At 39.7% G+C, this 21,033-nt stretch overlaps 1 protein-coding gene across 1 annotated transcript in view; it reads right to left on the reverse strand.

Moving 5' to 3' along the window:
• FBN1 (fibrillin 1) overlaps positions 1-21,033 on the reverse strand; it is a 151,489-nt gene that overhangs the window by 15,452 nt on the left and 115,004 nt on the right. The window contains exons 35-52 of the mRNA XM_054387954.1: positions 19,946-20,068; positions 19,434-19,556; positions 18,459-18,623; positions 17,956-18,024; positions 17,719-17,844; positions 16,304-16,426; positions 15,552-15,710; positions 14,530-14,601; positions 12,301-12,426; positions 11,122-11,244; positions 8,081-8,206; positions 7,213-7,329; positions 6,672-6,800; positions 6,326-6,445; positions 5,730-5,855; positions 3,570-3,719; positions 1,036-1,101; positions 206-322 (exon numbers count right to left, since the gene is read on the reverse strand). Coding sequence (XP_054243929.1) covers positions 206-322; positions 1,036-1,101; positions 3,570-3,719; positions 5,730-5,855; positions 6,326-6,445; positions 6,672-6,800; positions 7,213-7,329; positions 8,081-8,206; positions 11,122-11,244; positions 12,301-12,426; positions 14,530-14,601; positions 15,552-15,710; positions 16,304-16,426; positions 17,719-17,844; positions 17,956-18,024; positions 18,459-18,623; positions 19,434-19,556; positions 19,946-20,068 — 2,160 coding nt within the window. The remainder of the gene's footprint in view (positions 1-205; positions 323-1,035; positions 1,102-3,569; positions 3,720-5,729; positions 5,856-6,325; positions 6,446-6,671; positions 6,801-7,212; positions 7,330-8,080; positions 8,207-11,121; positions 11,245-12,300; positions 12,427-14,529; positions 14,602-15,551; positions 15,711-16,303; positions 16,427-17,718; positions 17,845-17,955; positions 18,025-18,458; positions 18,624-19,433; positions 19,557-19,945; positions 20,069-21,033) is intronic.

The raw sequence follows: 21,033 nt of genomic DNA on the forward strand, positions 1-21,033 counted from the left end.
TTAGCATAATTTGGGAGCGCTAGAGGTTATTCAGGTCAAACATTCAGTCAGAGCGGGAACAACTTGGAGCAGATTGCCCTGGCAGGTTCTAAGCACAAGTGGGAATGTAGAGTCCACAACGTTACAACAATGCATCCCCATTACCCCTTAATGCCATACTTAGCAGGAGATTCTCTAAAATGGAAGGTGCAACAGCTGTACTTACCCACACACTGAGCTCCTTCTAGGATATAACCATATGGACACTCACAGCGGAAGGACCCGTCTGTGTTGATACACTGCCCAAACTTACAGTTATCTGGATCAAGGCACTCATCCACATCTTAATCAGAAAGACAAACAACACAGTAAGTAAAACTGATTTCACATGCTTTTAGACTTTCCTCAAAGAAAAGTGTTGCTCTGGCAAGAAATATTCCCAAGGTCACAAAAAAAAAAAAATCTAATATTTGACTTTTCATATGTTACAATGAGGGCAGAGAATTTGTGTTGCAGGCTAGCTTCAGAATGCAGAAAAGAAAACGATTCTAAGTGTCAGATAAAAAAACCTCTCCAACTGGGGCTACAAGGGAGAGGAGCAGATATGAAAAGCAGTAGTCATCCAGCGCTCCTGAAATGAAAACTTTTGCCAACAAAGCTGAAGTGCTGTTTGTCTTGGGAGAGAACAGAATGTACTGAAGGGATGTGGGAAACTGGTGTGCACTTCTGGAGGATTAAAACCATTTACTGTAAACAGGCTACATACACTGCAGAAGAAAAGACAGGTATACTATGTGATCCATTCAACAGACTCTAGTCTGCTCAGCATAAATTAAAAAGCCCAATAGGCTTTTTTCTCATTTCTGATACAAAAGGTATTCATGCATGAATTTTAAATTGGTACAAATACATCCCCCAAATGTATAGAAGTTTCTACAATTCATGGCTTTTGGAAATAGCTGCAGAGGTGTTATTCTCAGCTGAAAAGGAGCATGGCTTATCAGTAGAAAATGGCATACTCCTGCAACAACAGCATCATGCAGTGCAAGCACCTACCCAGTCTTGCATCACCAGGTCCAACAAGGATGCCAATTCCAAATGGACAAATCTGCCTGAAAGCCTCTGTAGAAAAAAACAATATACAAGTCAGACCATATGTTAAATTCTGTCTTTGTGATCACTCATAAGACAAAGAAGTAATCACTGATAGCAATTTATCCTCATTATGTTCAGCTCCAGAAATATAGTATATGAATGTATAGACTTGTAATTTTATCTTACATTTATATAAAAACTGCATGCTGGCTTTACATTTCATCTGATACGTGTATGTGTAAAATACTGTGAATAATTAGCATTATTTAACTTCCTTTAAGGAGCAAACTAACAGTTATTTCCATTTTAAAAGTATCAGTACTAGTTACTGCAATTATTCTTATCTGTTGTAAATTAAAGATTTCCAACATCTTCTGAAGGCCCAATCTAATCTGTAATCACCAGGTAGTAGCTCCTTAAAGCATGCCAACATCTAGCTACAGAGTAAGCAATAGAGTAAAATTTCTGGTCTCAGTTTAGGGTAAAATCACCACTCAGTTTCCAAATCCACAAGGTTTCCGGAGTGTTTTTTGGTGACTAAAGATGATGTAAGTAATTTGAGAACAAGTCATTTTCTACTTGTTGCAAAAAGCATGTACTTGATTACCTGTGCAAATCATGTCATATATTCACGGAATCACAGAACTGTCAGGGCTGGAAGAGACCCCAAGGATCATCTAGTTCCCACCCCCCTGCCATGGGGAGGGAAACCTTCCACTAGATCAGGCTGCCCTTAAAAACAGCAGCCTGACCTTAAAAACATCCAGGGATGGGGCTTCCACCACCTCCCTGGACAGCCCATTCATGGCATTAGAATAAATAAGAAATCTTAAATTTCTGCTCTAATGGACCACAATGCAGTAAGCATGTGTGTAATCATAAAGACTCTTCAGCTTCAGAAACTCCTCCAGCTTTGAGCCTGACACACACAAAAAAATAACAGTCCTGCAACTGAAACTGATTTTCCACTACTTCCCTTTAATCTGTATCATGAGCAGATGGATGGACAGAGGACTGTAATTCAAACTATTTAAAGATGCTGCTGAGCATGTTCTCTACTAACCATGCTCAGAACATCACAGAACCCTTGACAAGATTTTGCTTTGTTTTCTGCAAATTTGGCAGGTTGCAAAGAGGTTTCCAGTACAACAGTACAACACAGTCACAGACATAACAACTGTTCCACTTTCTGTAGCTCATTTTTGCTGAGGTTGAAGAAAATAGACCTAAATGCATATGCACACCTGCACTAAAAGCAGCAGTGTCTGGCACACTGATAGGCTCCAAACCTGTGCAGCTTGACAATACAATCAATACCTGTGTGCTGCTCAGGCCTTCAGGAGGCTGAGGTAGTATACGTGCTTCAGCTGCATTCAGAGAGCATTCATTGGAGAACATGTGTGAAATAACAACTGAGTAGGTTGGTTTTTAAAAAAAAAAAGAAACAATTCCACTATCTGTGACATGCTGAGATGTTAATTCCCCAGACTGATACCTTAAAGCTTTTTTTTTTTTTAAAGATGAGAAAACTCTCCTTGATTGTCCCCTTTGGGGAAAGTTTGGAAAATGTTTGCAAAAAACATATGTGCTGACACTTCAAGGAAGTGCTGCAATGTATACGAGGCCTTTCCCACTGACTTTGGTTCAAAGGCTCCTGGGCAATGTAATGAAACATGCTCAGCCTAGGAGGAACATTGCAGCTGGCACATTTGATTCTCTTTTCATCCCTTGGCTTTCGTGAGGATTGTCTGCAAAGCATCTACATGACTTATTAACAGAATGAACTGTATCAACGTATTGCTGAAACCACTAACGCTGTTAACCTCATCTGTCAGCATGAATTAAAGTCCATTCAGTGAAATGCAGCACAATAGTACAAAGGCCTGTTAACTTATTTGGTGCCTGGTTCTCAGTCTTACAAAGGATACTAACAAAGGAAAGTGTTTCTTTAGCAGCAGTCCAGGGAGGCTTTCCTTCCTCAAGGCCTGTGTTTTGTCATTCCTTGCTATTTTTGCAAGTCATTCATATCAATGAGGTTGCAAGTTTAGAGTTTTTAAATAAAATGCAGTCACAAAATCTAATAAGTGATTCCAAGGGTGATTTTGAATGGTTTGTAGTTTGTTTTCTTAAAATTACATTTCATATTTATGACATCACTTCCTATACGTATTTACGATTAGATGAATTCCATTTCTGTCTTACAAGTATTTCCACTCAGAGCTTATCAAGGACCTGCTTACTACTTTCCACTTCCTGTATGTAATGCCTCCAAAGCAAAACATTCAGCACCTAATCATACTGACAAACTTACAAACAAGGATTATGCCTCAGACCGGACTATGCAAGGAATATAGTTGTTTGAGACTGCAACGACAATGTTAGGTTTGAACACCTGTGGAAGATTATTTTCTCTAATTCCTTCTTGTAAGAATCCCAATCTTCTTTCCATTCCGTGAGGCTACCATGATAATAAGGTGACTTATTCAAGAACGCACCATCTGCTTCCTCTGGGCAGAGCTCACAGGGGTCTCCCCATCCCTGACCCTTTAAGGCACAGCAACACTCTTGTTTGGAGTGGTTTCGGGACTTCGGCACAGAACATTTTCCATCTTCAAATTTGGTAAAGCAGTAACTTACTCTCAGATCTGCAGAGAGAAAAAATTATGATGAGCAGTCAGGGTGACCTTTGACACAATTTTCACTTAGAGGTGTTAACTGCAAAATTATAGGGGACACTCCCAACAAACCACTGAACTTTCACCTGAATCTATCAAGAAAGACTGTTACTGTTTCTGACTGGGGAAGCCTTGAAGAGAGGGGGGAGCTCCCTACCCCAGTGACAGAAAGCTATGGGATAGTGTCCTCTTTCAGTTATGGAAAAGGACGGGGTTTTCTCTTGTCCAGCAGGGATGGAAGAGCTGTACTCTTGCCCTCACTCTGCTTTGTAAAAACTGAATATTGGCTTAATTCATTTATATTTCATTATTAGTAAGAATCAGTCTATTCAAGAGATTATAATCAACTTGCAATGATAATATTGTTCAGTGTTAAATGAGAAGCAATTTTCAATAGCACTTTCCTTCCTCATTCTTCCCTGAAGTACACACAAACAAAGAGAACTAGCCTAGTGGCACTGTATTTTACTCCCTTAGGCTGGGTAATCAGGAGTAGAGCTGAGATCACAGACTGCATGCACCCAGCAGTGAGAGAGCTGGCAGCCATCTGCACTGGCAGGGGCACAGCTACAGGGCAGTGATGGCAGCAGCTGCTCATTCAGTTTTCTGGCTGCAGCATCAACGCCAGGCAATGTCTAGATTTTACAGAAGTCCTGGGTGATGGGAAGCTTTAAACTAAACTTTGCTTGGCCTGAGGTACACGGAAAAAAATCAGAAGTCTTCTACAAGGGATTGAGAGAGGCCCACTTTAAGTTCATACACACAAGTGTGCATTTTCCTCTGACAATATGTGTGAAACAGTGGCCTGTTTCCAAGGAGGACAAAAGTAAGCTACTTTTTTTTTTAAATAATTTGTTTCCTGGGGGAAGTGTGTGTGTAAATTATTTTTTCATTACCTCAAGAAAAAAACATACTCAGACTGTGGAAATCTCATTTATACAAGCTACAAAAGCCCTGCTAAACCAGCCATGCTGCTTTCTTGAGTTTGACTGAAGTAACTGTGCCAAACTGCATGGTGGTTTGAAGACTTGGATGAAGGTTTACTGCAGGTTGGATTAATTTTTACCAAAACCACAGTTTCATTTAGCCCACTGTGAAGTGAAGAACACACTACAGTGTCAACAAGCATCACCATTCTGTGCCAAGCATAACTGCAGAGGTCCTCATAAAGGTTTTACTCATCAGTGGTTCCCACTGTGCACACTGCATACAGGACATTTAATGATGTATCTATTTCATATTTTCAAAGTCTTTAAAACAACTCACGCCCTAATTTGATGTGTTTGTTTTTTGTCCACAACATAAACTAACCTGTGGCTTTTCATTACTAGATGTTCAGCTTTTAGCATCTCATCTCTGGCTTAGTGCCCATGTCTTGAGGCTTTGAACAGTGTATGTGGTAATCTAGAAGCCAAGAAATGCTTCAGACTTTTCTAAGCAGATGGGGGCTTATTGTCCACACAACACTGTTTACAAAATTTTCCCATCGATCTTGTTTCCACCCACACATCTGTGGAGAAGAATAGCACGTAACAAGTTCGATGATGTATTTGGTAAATGCTAAGAACAGCTTTAATCTTGGAAAAGCTGTCTCTAGCAGTGCAGTCTCTAGTAGTCTCCTGCCTATGCTCATGCTCCACCTCTGTCATGTCAGACATGTCACAGTCTGTGCAGAGTCCAGGTAGCCTCAACATTTCTTCCAGGGGTGAAAGAAAGGGCTGTAGGGCAACATAATTTCCTCACTTAACCTGGTGCATTTAACATTATCTTTGCCCCTTTTATTGCAGTGTTCTTTTTAATGACAAACAGATGTTAGAGCAAGACAGAGCCTGGCCCCAACTACAGAATTATCATGTTTTCCTTGTGAAAAACACTGTCTGAATCCAGAGTCTCTTTGTTATATTAGAAACAGACAACTAATAAGGCTCTTATAAAACAGCAAACACGTTCTGAAATGCCAGAAAACAGGAATGAACTTACCTTGGCATCGCCTTCCTGTGGAAGACAACACAAAGCCTTCTGGACACAAACATTTGAAACTGCCTGGAGTGTTGCTGCAGGTGCCCAGGGCACAAATTTCTGGCTGTTCCACACACTCATCAATGTCTGTAAGAAAAGTAATTAAAGAAATGAGAAATACTAAATGTTTACACGGGCAGTCCCACTGTGTAAAATGTAACCTTACATCATCGCTGATACCTAACAGATTTGAACAGGAGAAAAAAAAGAGAGAAAAAAAAAAGGTCAAACAAAGAGGGACAGACAGAAAGAGGAACAAGAAATCCGGGGGTGAAATCTAGGGTTAAATTTTAACCCCTTGTGCAGTGGGCAAACCTTAACAATGTACCATCAAACAAACATTAGGGATTAGATTCTTCTTGGGATCAAATCAAGTAGTTCTGGTTCCAACAAAAGTTGGTGAGAAGTTTTCTGGGAAATTGCTTACTTGTGGCTACAGTTCAGAACTGTACTCTGCCACAGATGACTAAACATTCCTCATGTTCAGATGCAGAGGAAAGTGGTAACAACTGTGAGTAGCTAGTAAAGGGATAAAAGAAGGATTACTCTGTACATACCTTCACATTTGTCATTCTGCAGGACATATCCAGGAGGACAGATACATCTGAATGATCCATCCAAGTTCTGACATGTGCCTGGTGAGCATTTTCCAGGTTCCAGTGCACACTCATTGATATCTAAAAGAAAAGAAAGACAATTTATTTGAGATACTTACTTTTATCTCAATAAATCAAAATAAATTTTGATTCCATCAAAATGATGGTTGAACCTCACAGGAGCAGGAAAAAAGTCCTCTTCCTGTCCCTTGTCACTGTTTTCTTCTGCTAGGTACTATGATGACAGTAGGACAGTTCCCTCTGATCTTACTACAACTATCTGGTCATTTCCTAAGAAAGTACTCACCGACACAAGTCCTTCCATCCAGAGCCACCTCATAGCCATCATTGCAAAGACACTGGAAAGACCCGATTGTGTTCACACACTGACCATTCCTGCAGAGCATTCCATTTCCACTTGCACACTCATCCACGTCTAAAAAAAAAAAAAAAACATTGAAAGATGTATAAGAAATACCTGCAACAAGTGAAACTGGCTAGGTGAGATTTCTCTCTCTATATTAGCAGAGTAACTGATCATAATGTAAATAATGTCCTGCTTCGAAAGCAAGCAAAGGAGAAATACCGCTACTGGTCTATGTTATAAAATTATCGAAGCAAGACTGAAATAAAGGAATTACATGTATTACATGCAAACATTAAAAAGGCTATAGAAAAGTGAGCATGACATAATCAAAAAGGTCTTTTCAGACTGAAGAAACTGGGTTTTGTCTTTAATCACACAGATTGTGCAAGGTGCGATTTCATTCAATAGAGCAGATGGTACTAAAAGTACTTTCATTAGAAGTAGAAATTAGAGACAGGTAACTAGTCTCAGCTCCCCCTACCTATGCAGTCATTGTTGTGTGAGAGGATGAACCCCAAATTGCAGCGGCAGTTGAAAGAGCCAATGGTGTTTCTGCAGGTTCCATTGCCGCAGGCGTCTCTCTCACACTCATTAATATCTAGAAAGAAAAGTCAAGCAGGTAGAATTTTAATCATTGATAGGAAAAGGAAAGTTTGCAGCTATCCCATAGGCAAGAGAAATAATCCACTGTCAACAGAGTGAACAGAAGGAATAAAACTTCCCAAAAAGAAGATTTGACATAGGTTTATACACTTGACATTAAAATCTACAGGTATAATCAAGAGTTCTACAATCATTTATCTTATGAGTTCCTATCCCACTCTTTTCAAAGGAAGTCAAAGCTATCCTTGATCACAAGCATTCTGAAATCTCATCTTGCTCAGACAGACGCTACACTAACAGCTGTGAGTGAGTTAAATACAGAATTTCCTTCTTTATGAAGACAACTCTGTTTCTGGAAAGGGCACTTTTCTGGCAAGAAATCTACACTTCCCTTACTGTGTTAAGAAGCTGCCTGTATACAATTGCTGCATTGCTGTATTCATCTATTAAATTTCTTGCCTAAAGGAATAAACGAGACAAGATGCTTCAAAAAATTCCAAGAAGAATGGAACTTTTCCCTGAAAAACGGAAGCATTAGCAGGGTAAGTATTTTTAAATGTTCACTCTGCTGTAATGAGATGTTCTTCATTACCAGCCTCCTATAATCCTCAGCTGCCAGCTATGGCATCTTTGCACCTTTGACTGGTGGTAAACATCTCTTGCAAAGCAACTCCTTAAGACAAAGAAGACAGACTTAATAACTATTATAAGGGAAGCCCAAGTACAGCTTAATTTGATATACCTACCTACACACATTGTTCTGTCATCATTGGTCTTGAATCCATTGTGACAAACACAGTAGAAACTTCCAACAGTGTCAATACACTGCCCGTGGCTGCAGATATTGGGAATTTCTTGACACTCATTTCGATCTGAAAACAGAGAGGCACAGTGAAAGAGAAAGCCTCTAAACCGCAGGAAAGATGTATTCACAGCAACCATGACACTCAGAATCCAATGCATGACCCTAATTTAAAACAGGGGTTTTAATCTATTAATTATGAAAGCATTACTCAAGTCTCAGAACAGGAGCTACATGCTTGTAAATCAACTTTTTCAAGATCTGTGGAGCTGCAAAACACTTGGTGCAAAAATATTTACCAAACACAAATTCTTGCTGGAGGGAAAGTGTATCACTGTGGCTTTGAAAAGTAGACTTAATGACATGAAATTATATAAGGAGATTTCTGAGTGCTCCACATTGTATGTAGCAGATATGAAAGCCACATATAAACAACAGTTGGTATCTTTCTCATAAAAGCAGCGGATTGCAAAAGAGAGAGGGAGATGTATCCCACACTTTCCTCATTAAGACAGAGATAAAATGTGCTATAGATTTATCTACTCATTGTGCAGAGATAAAACGGGTACATGCCTACATGTGTGTTCTAGCACCCATGCCTCACACAAGGTGATGATCCTGCAAACAAGACACAGCTCAAACAGCATGAGTTACTGCTGTAGGGAGTCAGAAAATACTTTGCCAACAGCAGCAAACACTCAGCTGAATAATTCTGTGGAGAGAGGTGGGGAATGCGATCCTGCCAGCATGTGATACGCTGCCTTACACTAGCAGGGCATCTATTACCCTAGCTTCCTGCTACCCTTCTTATGAATGCTTTCGAGTAGAATCCAGGATTCTATCAATTGTAAATGAAACAAAATGTTAAGAGAACAAAATGATTGCTGTCCAGCACATTTTTTTCCATGACAAGTCAGAAACATGAATTAAATGAAGTCTTTCTGCTGACCTCATCACCAACAAGAGCTGTTTTGATTTAGTATGCTTCCTGGCATTTTGACTGTTGCAGTCCTAAAATATGAGACCTGAGGTGCTGCCATAAGCTTGTATCAGAATTCATTAGATTTTAGCCTTCAGTATTTTTCTGCTACATGCAACCTAAGCAAAGCAGATGCAGTTTCTTAAACTGTCCACAGTCCATTGCAAAATTAGGAGTCAAGTTGTTCTGAATTATAGAGGACTTCAAGTACTAAGTCTTGGTTTTCTGCCTCTCCTGCCTATTCTCTACAGTCATGTGGCACATGGACCATGCCCAAGCTGTCCATCAGCTGGGGCCACTAATAACTTTAATGTTATTAATGATATTACTGCTAATTAGGACTCAAAAGGAGACAGACAGAAACCAATGCTGGATAACATGTTGTCTTCAGAACTCTCAATCTTCATAGCTCAGGAGAGATGAAACAGAAGAAAAACTATTGCTATCTTTGGTGCTCCTGTAGGCAAATGAATAGTGAATAAAAGTCCCAGGGAAAAGTCACTTCTTTTAGGGTAAACAAAGAACATTGTGACTTTTTAAAGAATCGGGAGTCAGAATTGTCTTAAGTGGCAAAAATTACTTCATATGAAAAATTATTCATTAGACCACAATAGATAGCACCAGAAGAATAACATTTTAATAGTAAGATAAATGCAGTACTCATAGTACTAGTGGCTGTGACACATTGGTTCTGATTCAACTGCATATGAACTACTGAGGTGTGATCATTTTCCACACAGCAGCACAACTGATCCTATCCTGCAAGGTGCTTAGCACTCTTTGCTCTCAGCAGAGCTGTTGGCAATTTCCTTCATTTGCTGGATCAAGTATTTTATCAACCACTTTTATTTTGGCTCTAATTGTGTAACTTTATTTTCACTAAATATAAAATAAGAACAAAATAGAGGGAAGTATGACTGTTTGTGCCAATTTATGTTTAGCATTGTAACTCATATCAGAACCTTCCCTGGCTCTTCCTGTACTGCTGTAACAAACCCATAACAACAACAATTACATTAGGAACATATTGAATATTTACATGTGCCACTGCACAGATTAACAAAACAAGGTTTCAGTTCTCATAGTAGTGTTCTGCTTGCTCTTACACCCTTTTCCCTTAAGGGTCACATGAAACAATGAAAAACCGTGCTGCAGGGAAAAGCACATTTCCTAAAACTCACGTACTCAGAAGCAAAAACCCAAGGAAAATGTTGCCAGTTTCCGTTGTGATTATTATTTTGTTCAGCAATGTATATAATATTTAGAACTGCTTGGCCCATAGCAGACTTCAAAATCTCTGCAATTCTTCAAGCAATCAAGATAATATGACTGCCTCCCTGGGTTATGATATTGTAAGAAAAATCAAAGAGGTTAGAGAACCACAGGCCCTCTCAGTAAATATTTTAAAATAACTTTCAGAGGCCTGTTAAAATCCACATAAAAGTTAGGAAGGTTAACGACAAGTTTTAAAGTTAGTTATTGCATGTGGCCAAGCAGAAAAGTTCAGCTTATCAGCAAACACTCCAGTAAGTAAGGAGTTATTAGTGAAAAACAAAAGTGGCAAATTAATTGCTTAAAACACACTTAGGAAATCATAATGAAAATCAAAGAACTTATGCAGAGGAAGGTTTCTGTCAGGACTGCAACTGAAATTTTACTGTCAGAAAACAGTTCATCAAAAGGTAGTGAATCAATTACCTTCCCACCCTACACATGACATGGGCTGAATAAAAATGTGTGCAGCTGGTGACATAAAGTAGAAGGCAATCACCTACTTGGGTGATTAACTCTCATTTATGCTTCTGCAGGATGGGCCCTTAAGTCTTCTGGGTATTTCTGGAAAGTTTATGGGATGCCCTAAAAGGCTCTAAAGAGCAGGGTTCTTGGAGCTCAGATCATCTCCTGGTACACCATCTTTCTGAAGAGGAGATAAGCCTTTTTAGACTTCTTTAGACTTTACTACCACTTTCTACAGACCCTCACCTAAACAAACCAGCAGCACTCACCAGTGCAGCGGCCAGTTGATGTGAACCTGTAGCCAGGTTTACAGTCACAGCGGTAGCTACCAGCAGTGTTGACACATTCTGCATTCTGCTGACACACTGGCCCATTCTGGCATTCATCAATATCTGTCAATACAAAAAGGGAATTTGATTGTTATGGTAAGCTGGAACTAGAAATACATTAAAATCACTTTGGTTTTAGTGTAAAGAGTTACAGACGTTTCTTTCTAATTCTGAAAAAAAGCAAATACATTGGTGGAAGTAAATATTTGGTCACATTTAGGTGTCTTCCTGAAATGATCCCAAATCCACATGCTCCATCTGTAAAATTAATTCCTATTTAGACAATTTATATAGTTGATTTCTGAAGGTGTTGGAGTGCCCATGGAAGGCTTGCTGCAAAACTTGGTTGGATTTCAGAATAAGCATGCTGCTATGTCTCCATAGAGCTCCAGTGGAGACTACAAGAATGTCCCTTTATCGTAACTGAGTGTGATGATCTCTGCTGGACAGTTGTAGCTTTCAATGTAAACACCACCACACAATTTTAGGCAAAAAATTGTGACCAATTTTCCTTACCTAAACTGCTGCAAAGAGAACTTTATTTTCCTAGAAATGTAACTTGTGTTTCAGTTAGAAGAAGCATATAGAAGATGCTTCGAGCTGAAGTTCTCAATGCCTTGCTTTTGCAGCACTATTGTCAGCAATCATAACCCACACCAGAGAATGACAGCAATTCATATTGCTGCCTTCAGTTTCTCCAATAAACTGACTAATACAATGCTAGAAAATGTTTAAATTGGAAAAAAAATCATCATGTGTTTATATCATTTACAGAAACCTTTGTTCCATTAGAAAAAAGTGTCTTGGAATTAAAAAAACATTGTGCTTGTGATCTGACTCAAGACTACTCCTGTTTTCTTGGCTTTACTGTGAAATGTAAAAACCAGTGTTTCTTCCCATGGCTGCTGACTCATGCTCCTTCAAGGCTTTAGATGTCTGATGGAAAATCTGGTATTTTCTATGCAAAAGATTTCAAAATGTCCAAATTAACATAGGCTTATTACATTGCTACCAGCATTTTCCCCTCATTAAGGATGCCTTGCAAGTATATCAGATTTGCCAGTGTCTGAATTGCCAGCTAGTGAGATCCTGTTTTTCTGAATGAGCTCAGCACTCTACCTTCACAGATCAGGAGCTTGTCATTGTAGAAGAAACCCACAGGACACTCGCATCGGAAGCTACCGACCATGTTTATACAGATCCCATTTTCACAGACTCCAGGAATCTCTCTGCATTCATCAATATCTGCAAGAACATATTTTTTTTTAATACTTGTCAATAGCATTTCATATTAAATCTGCTACAGAATATGTCCCTAAGAGAATTATCAAAAGCATAATACAAGCATCAGAACGTTCCCAACTGCAGTAGACAGCAAGTCATTCCAAACTGCGGAAATGCAGATATGTCTTCAGCTTCTGACTCTTCACTGCACTGAAGATACATCCTGCTACACAGGGATGCAGAGGGTAGCACATATCTTTCTTCACATCTCCCATCCACAGCCCTGATGAATCTCCTCGTGTTCCTAATTGTGACCATGGAGTTATTGGGAAAGGTCAAACAGAGAGACCGCAGCTATCTTTGGTTCAACACACTGGAGCATGACTGAATTCTGATCGGGCGCTTGTCAGAATCAGTTTTGCACTGTTTTACCCTTGTTAATCTGAAAAGACTTTCATGTTTTTAAGTAACAGTTTGGAAGTGCCAATACCAGGTAACATCTGAAGTGCTGCCAACATGCTATTAATTAGATTGATTAAGCCAGGCAGCCAGGGTTTGCCAGTGCTCTTTATACACCTGGGTTAAGTAACTGATTTTGGCAGAAAACAACCCCAGTTGCTATTACAACTGTATGTCTTGTCTACTGGGTCCTTAAGTCGTACATCTTGAATATTCTGATAACATGAAAGAGTTGAGTGAATCCTCCAAAGCCTCTCCCTTTAGTAAATTTGCCACATGCACTGATGTACAAAAGACAGAGAATATGGTAGGAAACAGTCAGCTAATATATAGATTTCTGCCACATCATGGGTTGTTTTGTTGGGTTTTTTTAAATTTATTTTATTTTGCTGCTGGAAAAAGTCCTACATTATCTACATTAGATTCTGTAATTCTGAGTTCTCTGATAAGGAATGAGTAAAATTAGTACTACTTTGTCTCTGAAACAACCACCTGGAGAAAATATACAGAACTTTAATCCAAACAGAAGAGTAGCATCACATAAGAACTGCAACCAGAGTATGACAGGGTACTCAGAGAACCATCCCTGCAGAGTGGGTGCTACCTTATTCCTGTGCCCACAGATGCAAAGGACCCAAGCAACTTCTGTGCAAAAGCAGCAGCTGGAGTGCAATAACATAGCAAGAGATCTGCTAAGATCCCAGAACAGCAGGGAGAGCCTGTGATTTGTACAGCATAGAGCTATGTGTGCAGCCAGTGTAGGATGGCCCTGCTGTTTCACTTGGCTTCTGAATGTACATTGCTCTATATTGTGGCAGGGGAGACAGAGCACTGCAATGGTCCTGGTACACACCTCAGGTGCTGCACATGCAGCCTTTGCCTGCACATGTCAGCATAAACAAAGGCCCAACTGGCTTGAGTAGGCTCAGCAACAGTTTGGGCTAATGCTAACAGCTAGAAAGGGGAATTCTCCTTCTAGGTAATAGCCATTTATCTAGCTGGACACTGCATCACAGCAGCAGCTTAGTGCTGATTACTGCCTATCTGCTGCCTCTGTCTGTTACAGGGCACATTATCTGCTTCTTATTTGCATTTTTGTGTGGAAAAAAAAACAAAAGGGAGTCCCATTAGGGATTTACTCAACTCCTTGTCTTAGAATTCCTCATTCTCTCCCTCTTTTTGTTTTGCAATTTGTTACTTACGATTCAAATGTTACACACAATAACATATGCAAGAAATATCCAAGCTGAGCTGAAAAAAGGATTTTTGTGTCAAACCAATACACAGGGGGACTGATGTGAAATGCCAGATTAAATCTCTGCTTTAGTTTGAAAGAAAGACTCCCAGCTTCTCTCAGCCCAAATGCTAGTTGGCCTTACTCCCAGACCTCTTATTCTCGTTATCTGTGCCCTGCTCATGTAGGCCTGATTACAGTTTCTTTAGACCTTTATGTTGCCTTGATTACAAACAGCAATTACTATTGCTTCCAGCTAGGAGGAGCTGGGCAGAAAGTTTGCTGGCTCAGACTTAGACAGAGGGTTGAACTCCACTAGACTGTTCAGTTGTTATTTCTACTATGAAAAAAATAATTGGGAAAGCAAACCTCCCCTCTTCCCTGGGCAGGGGTAGCATGAAATTTACTTCAAAACAGAAATTACAACTCACCAACTGGTAATCCTGTATAAATGTCAATGAAGAAGCCAGGCCTTTGACTTCCACAGAGTGTGGAGAATTCATCTGCAACAGGAAAGAAAATCAGCAATTACAGTATTTGGAATTAATCAACAGTCAACAATTCATTATCATCTTTTGCACACAAAAATTTTTCTACTCTTTCAGCACTGGCAGGGCACACAGAGATATGCAAACCCTTCCGTGAGGCACACCATGTGATGTGCTTAGTATGCACTTGGGTCCTCATTCAAAGGTCATTGAAATTAACAAAAAGATGCAGAGGGCTTGGGATCGCGTGATGATTTTGTTTCACATATTCTTATTTAGTTGCATTGCAGTTTTTGCATACTGCATACATACATAAAAGTCCAGATCTGACTTTTAAAAACCTGAACTATAAATTGGAAGTTACTCAAATAAGCATTTTAAAAGCTTGTTCTTGAAGCAAACCACCTCAAACTAGAGTGGGATGTCCTGGGCTTAACTGTTGCAGAGTCTTACCCGGCAGAAGTGGAGAAGTCCTGTATGCCCATACAATTAGCCCAGAAACACCTACATCTTACATTTAGCCACTTGACACAGATCACACTCAGATGAGACCATGGTACCTCTGTAAACCCATGGCTACCACAAAGGCCCTTTGTGGCAACCAGCAGTCAAAGTACAGTAGACACCATGTTTGTTGGAGTAATGCCAATAAAACCTTGCCAGTGCCTCAAGCCTGGATCAAAAAGCATTTGCAAAGAGACAGATTAATTAATCCAGAGCATGAAGTCTCCCAGACAGAGAAACTGGCAAAAAGGAGGCATGATTCAGCATGAACTCAAACCATGCCACATATGCCCTCATTGTGACTAGGGCTGATCACCTTCAGGTCAAAAACATAATTAATCCCTTTATTTCAGTTACACAAGAGCAGACAATGAGATAGCATCTTTACCACTGTTACAACCATTAACAGCAACTATGATGCTACCGAGGCTTTCAAACAGTTCTGCAGCACAAGTACGTACCAGTGCTTGGGATAGGGCACTGCTCACAAGGCCTATTCCATGCACGTCCAATGTTGTAGGAACAGCAGCACATTTTCTTGGTCATATTAAAGAGCAGCTCACCATCACAGGTTTGATTGTCAGGGTAGTAATTTCTGTAACACAGACTTCTTCTCATATCTGTGAAAATGAAGAAAAACCCAGGGAAATGCACTAGCAGCTCTGAAGGGTTTAGGGGAAGGCTTTTAGACTCCTGTCAAGCAGATGCTGAAGCACTGTAGAATACTACAGAATAGCCTGTTCCTAGATAAGGCTAAAAGTACAAAAAAGTGCTTGCAATACACATATTCAGGAGCAACCAACAAGGCTGCAACACTGATCAGACTCAAGGGATTCCAGTATTGGCCTTTTGCCCAACACAGAAAAACATGAATTAGTTTATGCTTCCCGCTAAGAACTGCAAACATCTTATGACTTCACTCTGTGAAGTGCAAGTAATTTTAGTAGTGTTTCATGTGTAGAAGCTTTTAAAGCTGAAGTGAAACTTGGAAGGGATGAACAGAGAAAATAGCAGATTAAAGGAGAAATTCTGATAAGCTATTGAAGTATCTCTATTAAAAGTGATCTACCTTGCTTTAAGAAAATTAATGAAAGAAACTTGATCCTTCATTTAGTTAATCTCATATAATTAAATTCAGAGAATTAGTTCTGATTTGTATGGAGCAAAGCCCTGGCCCACAGCACTAAGATAAAGGTTTAAAAAGAAACCATACCCATGCAGTTATTTCCTCCATTGACTTGCATGTAATCAGGAGGACAGATGCAGGTGTAGTTCCCAACAGTGTTGTAACATGTGCCAGGTCCACAAATGCCAGGTGTATCACACTCATTTACATCTAAAAGAGAACAAAAGACAGTGAGTGGTCACAGGAGCTTTCTTATTGTGCCTTCAAGAACAAAAACGTCTCATTAATGCCTTAGGTAGGAAGGTACTGGTGGAGAAGAGCTGAAGAGGTTCCTCACAAGGTCAAGGTGGAGCAAAGCCCACTGGAAGAAGGAAGTGGTGGCACAGGGGCCATGGAAAGCCTGCCTGTGATGCAAGGATAGGAACTCTGATTTTTCTAGGCTGCTCAGAGACAGTAATTTGAGTTTTGCACTTGTTGCACAAAAATAGTATCTGAGGATGTCACCGACTCTGGATTCCCAGACAGGGACAAGAACCAAAGCTGTTACTTGTAGACTGTCCATCTCAGTATGTAATGATGCTAAAACAGACTGGTCAGATGGTTCAGGTTTGTTTGACTGAGGAAAGTGAGCAACTTTACCAACACAAGACATCACATTTACTTCATCAAGAGACTTTAACCTTTGTTTAAAAAAAATCCAACCAAACCCAAACACAACACCACTCTCACAACACTCATCTCCTCAAATGTCAAAAGTATTTCACTAGCCTTACCATTTTAAAGTATCTTTAACACATACCACTAAGACAAAATTAGTGGTAGATCTCTTCTTTAACATTTGTTGAGCTACATGAGCACAATATGGATGAAACACTTTGGTTTAGCCGTAAGAGCTGAATCTTTTGTATTTCTGCAGTGTTTCACACATCATAGCACTACATTAACATCATTAACAGTCTGGAAGGCTGCAGACAGCCTAGACAATGGGAACTGCTTCACGTTTTATATCCAGTATAACCTGACATAATTTAATGAACACGTGCTACTGGCTGTGCAGCACAATTACTATTTTCAGTTGCACATTTTGATCAGCAGGTGAGAAAACAAGCAGTAGGAAAAAGGCATAGGCACACTGTAACCAGCCCAGCAGACTCAAGGAGCAAGTTTGCTCTTTATCTGATTGCTTATTCATTAATCATTACCAAACATCTATGTTTTAAAGCTGGCTAGTTAATTGTTAACTAAAAGTGCAGGGTTTTCTGGTTTTCATCAAAATCTGCTCATTTTAAACATATATTTGCATACACTTCAAACATGATGAAAAAGAAATTTTCTCTCTTTCAATGCAAGACTTCAGCTTGGTCCAATTTTCCCACTTTAAGCTTTACATTGCTTGATCTGTTTGTGTTCCTTTTCAAGGACAGATTAATACTTCTGCATACTGATCTGTCATAATTTTCTAAGAACAAAAGCAGAGGACTAGTTGAGTGAAGGCTACATACCGTCGCACACTCGAGTCTCCTCATTCAGATAGTACCCTGATGGACACTGACACTGGAAACTCCCAAATGTATTGATACATTTTCCTCCTTGGCAAAGTCCAGGCAGTTCTTGACATTCGTCGATATCTGTTCGAGCAAAACAGCAAACATTTCATTCACTCTTTTCCATGTCAAACAACACTCACTGAAGAGTTTCACACTTTTAGACAGGTAAATGCAGGAAAACGTAAACATTACCTTCTAATATAACTGTAATAGGGTTTGGTCGGAATCCTTCCCCTCCAGGGCAAAGAACCTTATACTCAGCTGAAAACAAAACAGATGTATGAACCTAAAATATTAGAAACATTTTCAGCACAACTATTTTTGAACATTAATCATATTATTGCAGGTAATTTAAATGTAAAGTAACAAAGAAACCAGATACAAACATTAATTTTGCTCTGCAACATCAACTGCTATTCCACTTCATAATGCAGCTTTTGTCTTAGAGCAAACTTGCTCAGAAATGATAGCCATATCCTGACTAAATAATCTCTTTGAAAGACTAGTTGAGTTTTTGGTTAACAGCAAGATTTGTCAGAAGTGATAACAATGTCCTGACTAAATAATCCCTTTGAAAGACTAGTAAAGTTTTTGGTTCAGACCAGTGCACTGGTATTTGAGTAACCTGGATAAATTAGGAAAAAATCTAACAAACACATTGCATTGCTGTATTTAACCCAGGAAAGATGACTTACTTGTGTTCACAAGAGGGCAATGTTCGCAGGGAACTCCCCAAGCTTTGCCCAGGGAGCAGCAACAGGAGGCCTTGGAAACACCCACTCCGATCTCATTGCTGCAGAAGGTGCCACCATTATCCCCTCGGGTTTTAATGTCCAGGTAACAGTTGCCAGATCGTGTATCTATTCAGAATGCACATAACAACAAACACATCTTATGAGAGAGGAAAACACAACACATCATCTCAGCGTAAGGGATACCTTCATATGACTGTCATTTCTTGCAGGGCAGCCAAAGAAAGTAATTTGTGTTTTCCATGAGGGCCCAGCTTTTCCTAATTGGATAGGACAGTGGCATCCCACTCCTTGGCTTAGTGGGAATTTATTCATTTTGATTCACATTTTCACCCACATTTGTACATCCTTCCAGTTCTAGAAACCTACTGCTTTCTCCTCCCCTTGAGGTTACCAAGCATGAAAGCATCTACTAAATGTTAGGAATTTCAAATACATTTGAATTTGAGGACAATCCCTATGCCCTCTTAAACAAACAAAAGCCAAAAAATATCAGAGGATTACTAAGCAGCTGGAACCCAATACAAAGGCATTTCCATTAGTCAGGAAGCTGCATCTAGCCAAGCTGTGCTCAATGCTCCAAGAGCATGGGGGTTTCATGCCCCCAACTTCATTTGCCTGTCACCTTGGAACCAGCTGGATGCTGGTTTAAGCTTGTTGAAACTTAGAATTGTCTCATGCCAACTGTCAACTGTGGACAGCTGTAAACAAGCCCCAAGGAGTTGGTTCTGGCAGCTGGGCACTTCTGGCATGCTACATCACTCTGGACATACTCCCACCGCACTACTGCAACTTCTAAGCCAGATACAGTAGGGTGGGAGTTGGAGAGCTTGTTCCAGCCCCTTTCTATGACTGGCACTTTATTCCTAAGCAGTCAGTCTTGCAACTTCACATTCAACATCAGAAGTGGTCCCTTACCAACACATCCAACTCCGGTGGGGTTCAGCTCAAAATCAGGAGGGCACTCACAGGTGTAACTACCTGCAGTATTGACACATGTGCCACTAATGCAGGTTGTGGGGTCTGCACACTCATTAACATCTGTAAGAAGAAACAACACATGGTAAGCAAATACTTGAGGATAGTGCAAACCATGGGTACATTAGGTATTGTCTGCTGAACATCATAAACCGACTGATCAGTAGTGTGAGATGAATTCGTGATTTCATGGTGGGGGAGAGAGATAGAGGGGTTCTTTCTGCTCTGTTTTTCCCCTTCTTTTAAGCCACTGGGCTATCAGAGGTTGACAAAGAAGGCTGAAGAGGAGTGTAGAAAAGGCAAGAAGGAGAATTCTGTGTTATACAAAGGAGATGTCTGTATTTTCCTATATCCACTCTGATTTGTATAGCTTTTTAAAAAGAATTTCCTAAGGAGCCAATCAGAACACTAACAAAAAAGTTAAAAAGCTTGAAGTTCAAAATGGTCATTACCTGTGCAGTTACCACCACTTCTGTCTAACTCGTAGCCCACTTCACACTCGCACCGGAAGAGCCCAGGGAGGTTATGACAAGTACCGTAGACACAGATGTTAGGAAGCGAGCACTCATCAATATCTGATAGAGGAAGAGGAGGAGAAAAATATGAGCTTTCATTAACTTTTCAAATAGAGAACTGCAAAAAGGTTCTCAAAATATGCAACTGGAAACCAACTGCTTATGCATACCATTTAAGACCAGGAAAAAATAACATGCAAGATTTATGTGTGGAGCCTAAGGAACCTAACCCATAACATTTTGGGGGGAATATAGAGCACTTTCCAGTGTCTCTGGAAGCCATGCCAGAAACAATGTGAGCTTATTTGAGCTAATCCAACAAGTAGCAAAATTGAAAATGGCAGGAGATAGGCCTTAAAAAATGAGCTTTGTTCTAAATCAGCAGTCATCTACAGAAAGCTGGACATAACTGAAGGCAAAGCTTGTGCCCAAAGCTGAACTTGATGCCATCTTCAGGTTTCCGTATTTGACAGATCTCAAATTTGGCAAGTGGTACTCAATTTTGTGCCTTTTGTCTAAATCATTGCATCTGATGCAGTATTCACTGGATGTCATAGGCACTGCACAAAGAACAACCAATCTGATACAATAAAAAAGCAAAAAGGTTTGCAAAATCTTTAAAATTCTGTATTTAGCATACACATCTGAGACAGCACAGAAAGTCTGTTTTAGCAACAGGAGGCAGGTTTTATGGAAGCTATTTAAAGTTAGCTAAAAGGTTTCAAAGTAAATTGTTTCATGAAACATTTTGAAACCTAGTATTGTTTTAGTTTACACAAAAGTTCACCCTCATAAATTATTTCTTTTGGTAGATTACTAAAAAAAATACACAGAACACTTTTCAGGGGTAAAAGGCCTATTTATAGTGATGTACTTATGAACTCCATCAAATGCCAGTTGCTATGAGTTGTCACTATGTCAGGTGATATGGCTTCTTCTTGACTCAGTTCGTTAGCATTTTATCAGCTGACGATTTCAAATGTTATGATCAAATATATTACCTTAATCATGTTGGTAACATATTT

This window comes from Indicator indicator, chromosome 16 (assembly GCF_027791375.1).
Source record: "Indicator indicator isolate 239-I01 chromosome 16, UM_Iind_1.1, whole genome shotgun sequence".
NCBI classification, from domain to species: domain Eukaryota; kingdom Metazoa; phylum Chordata; class Aves; order Piciformes; family Indicatoridae; genus Indicator; species Indicator indicator.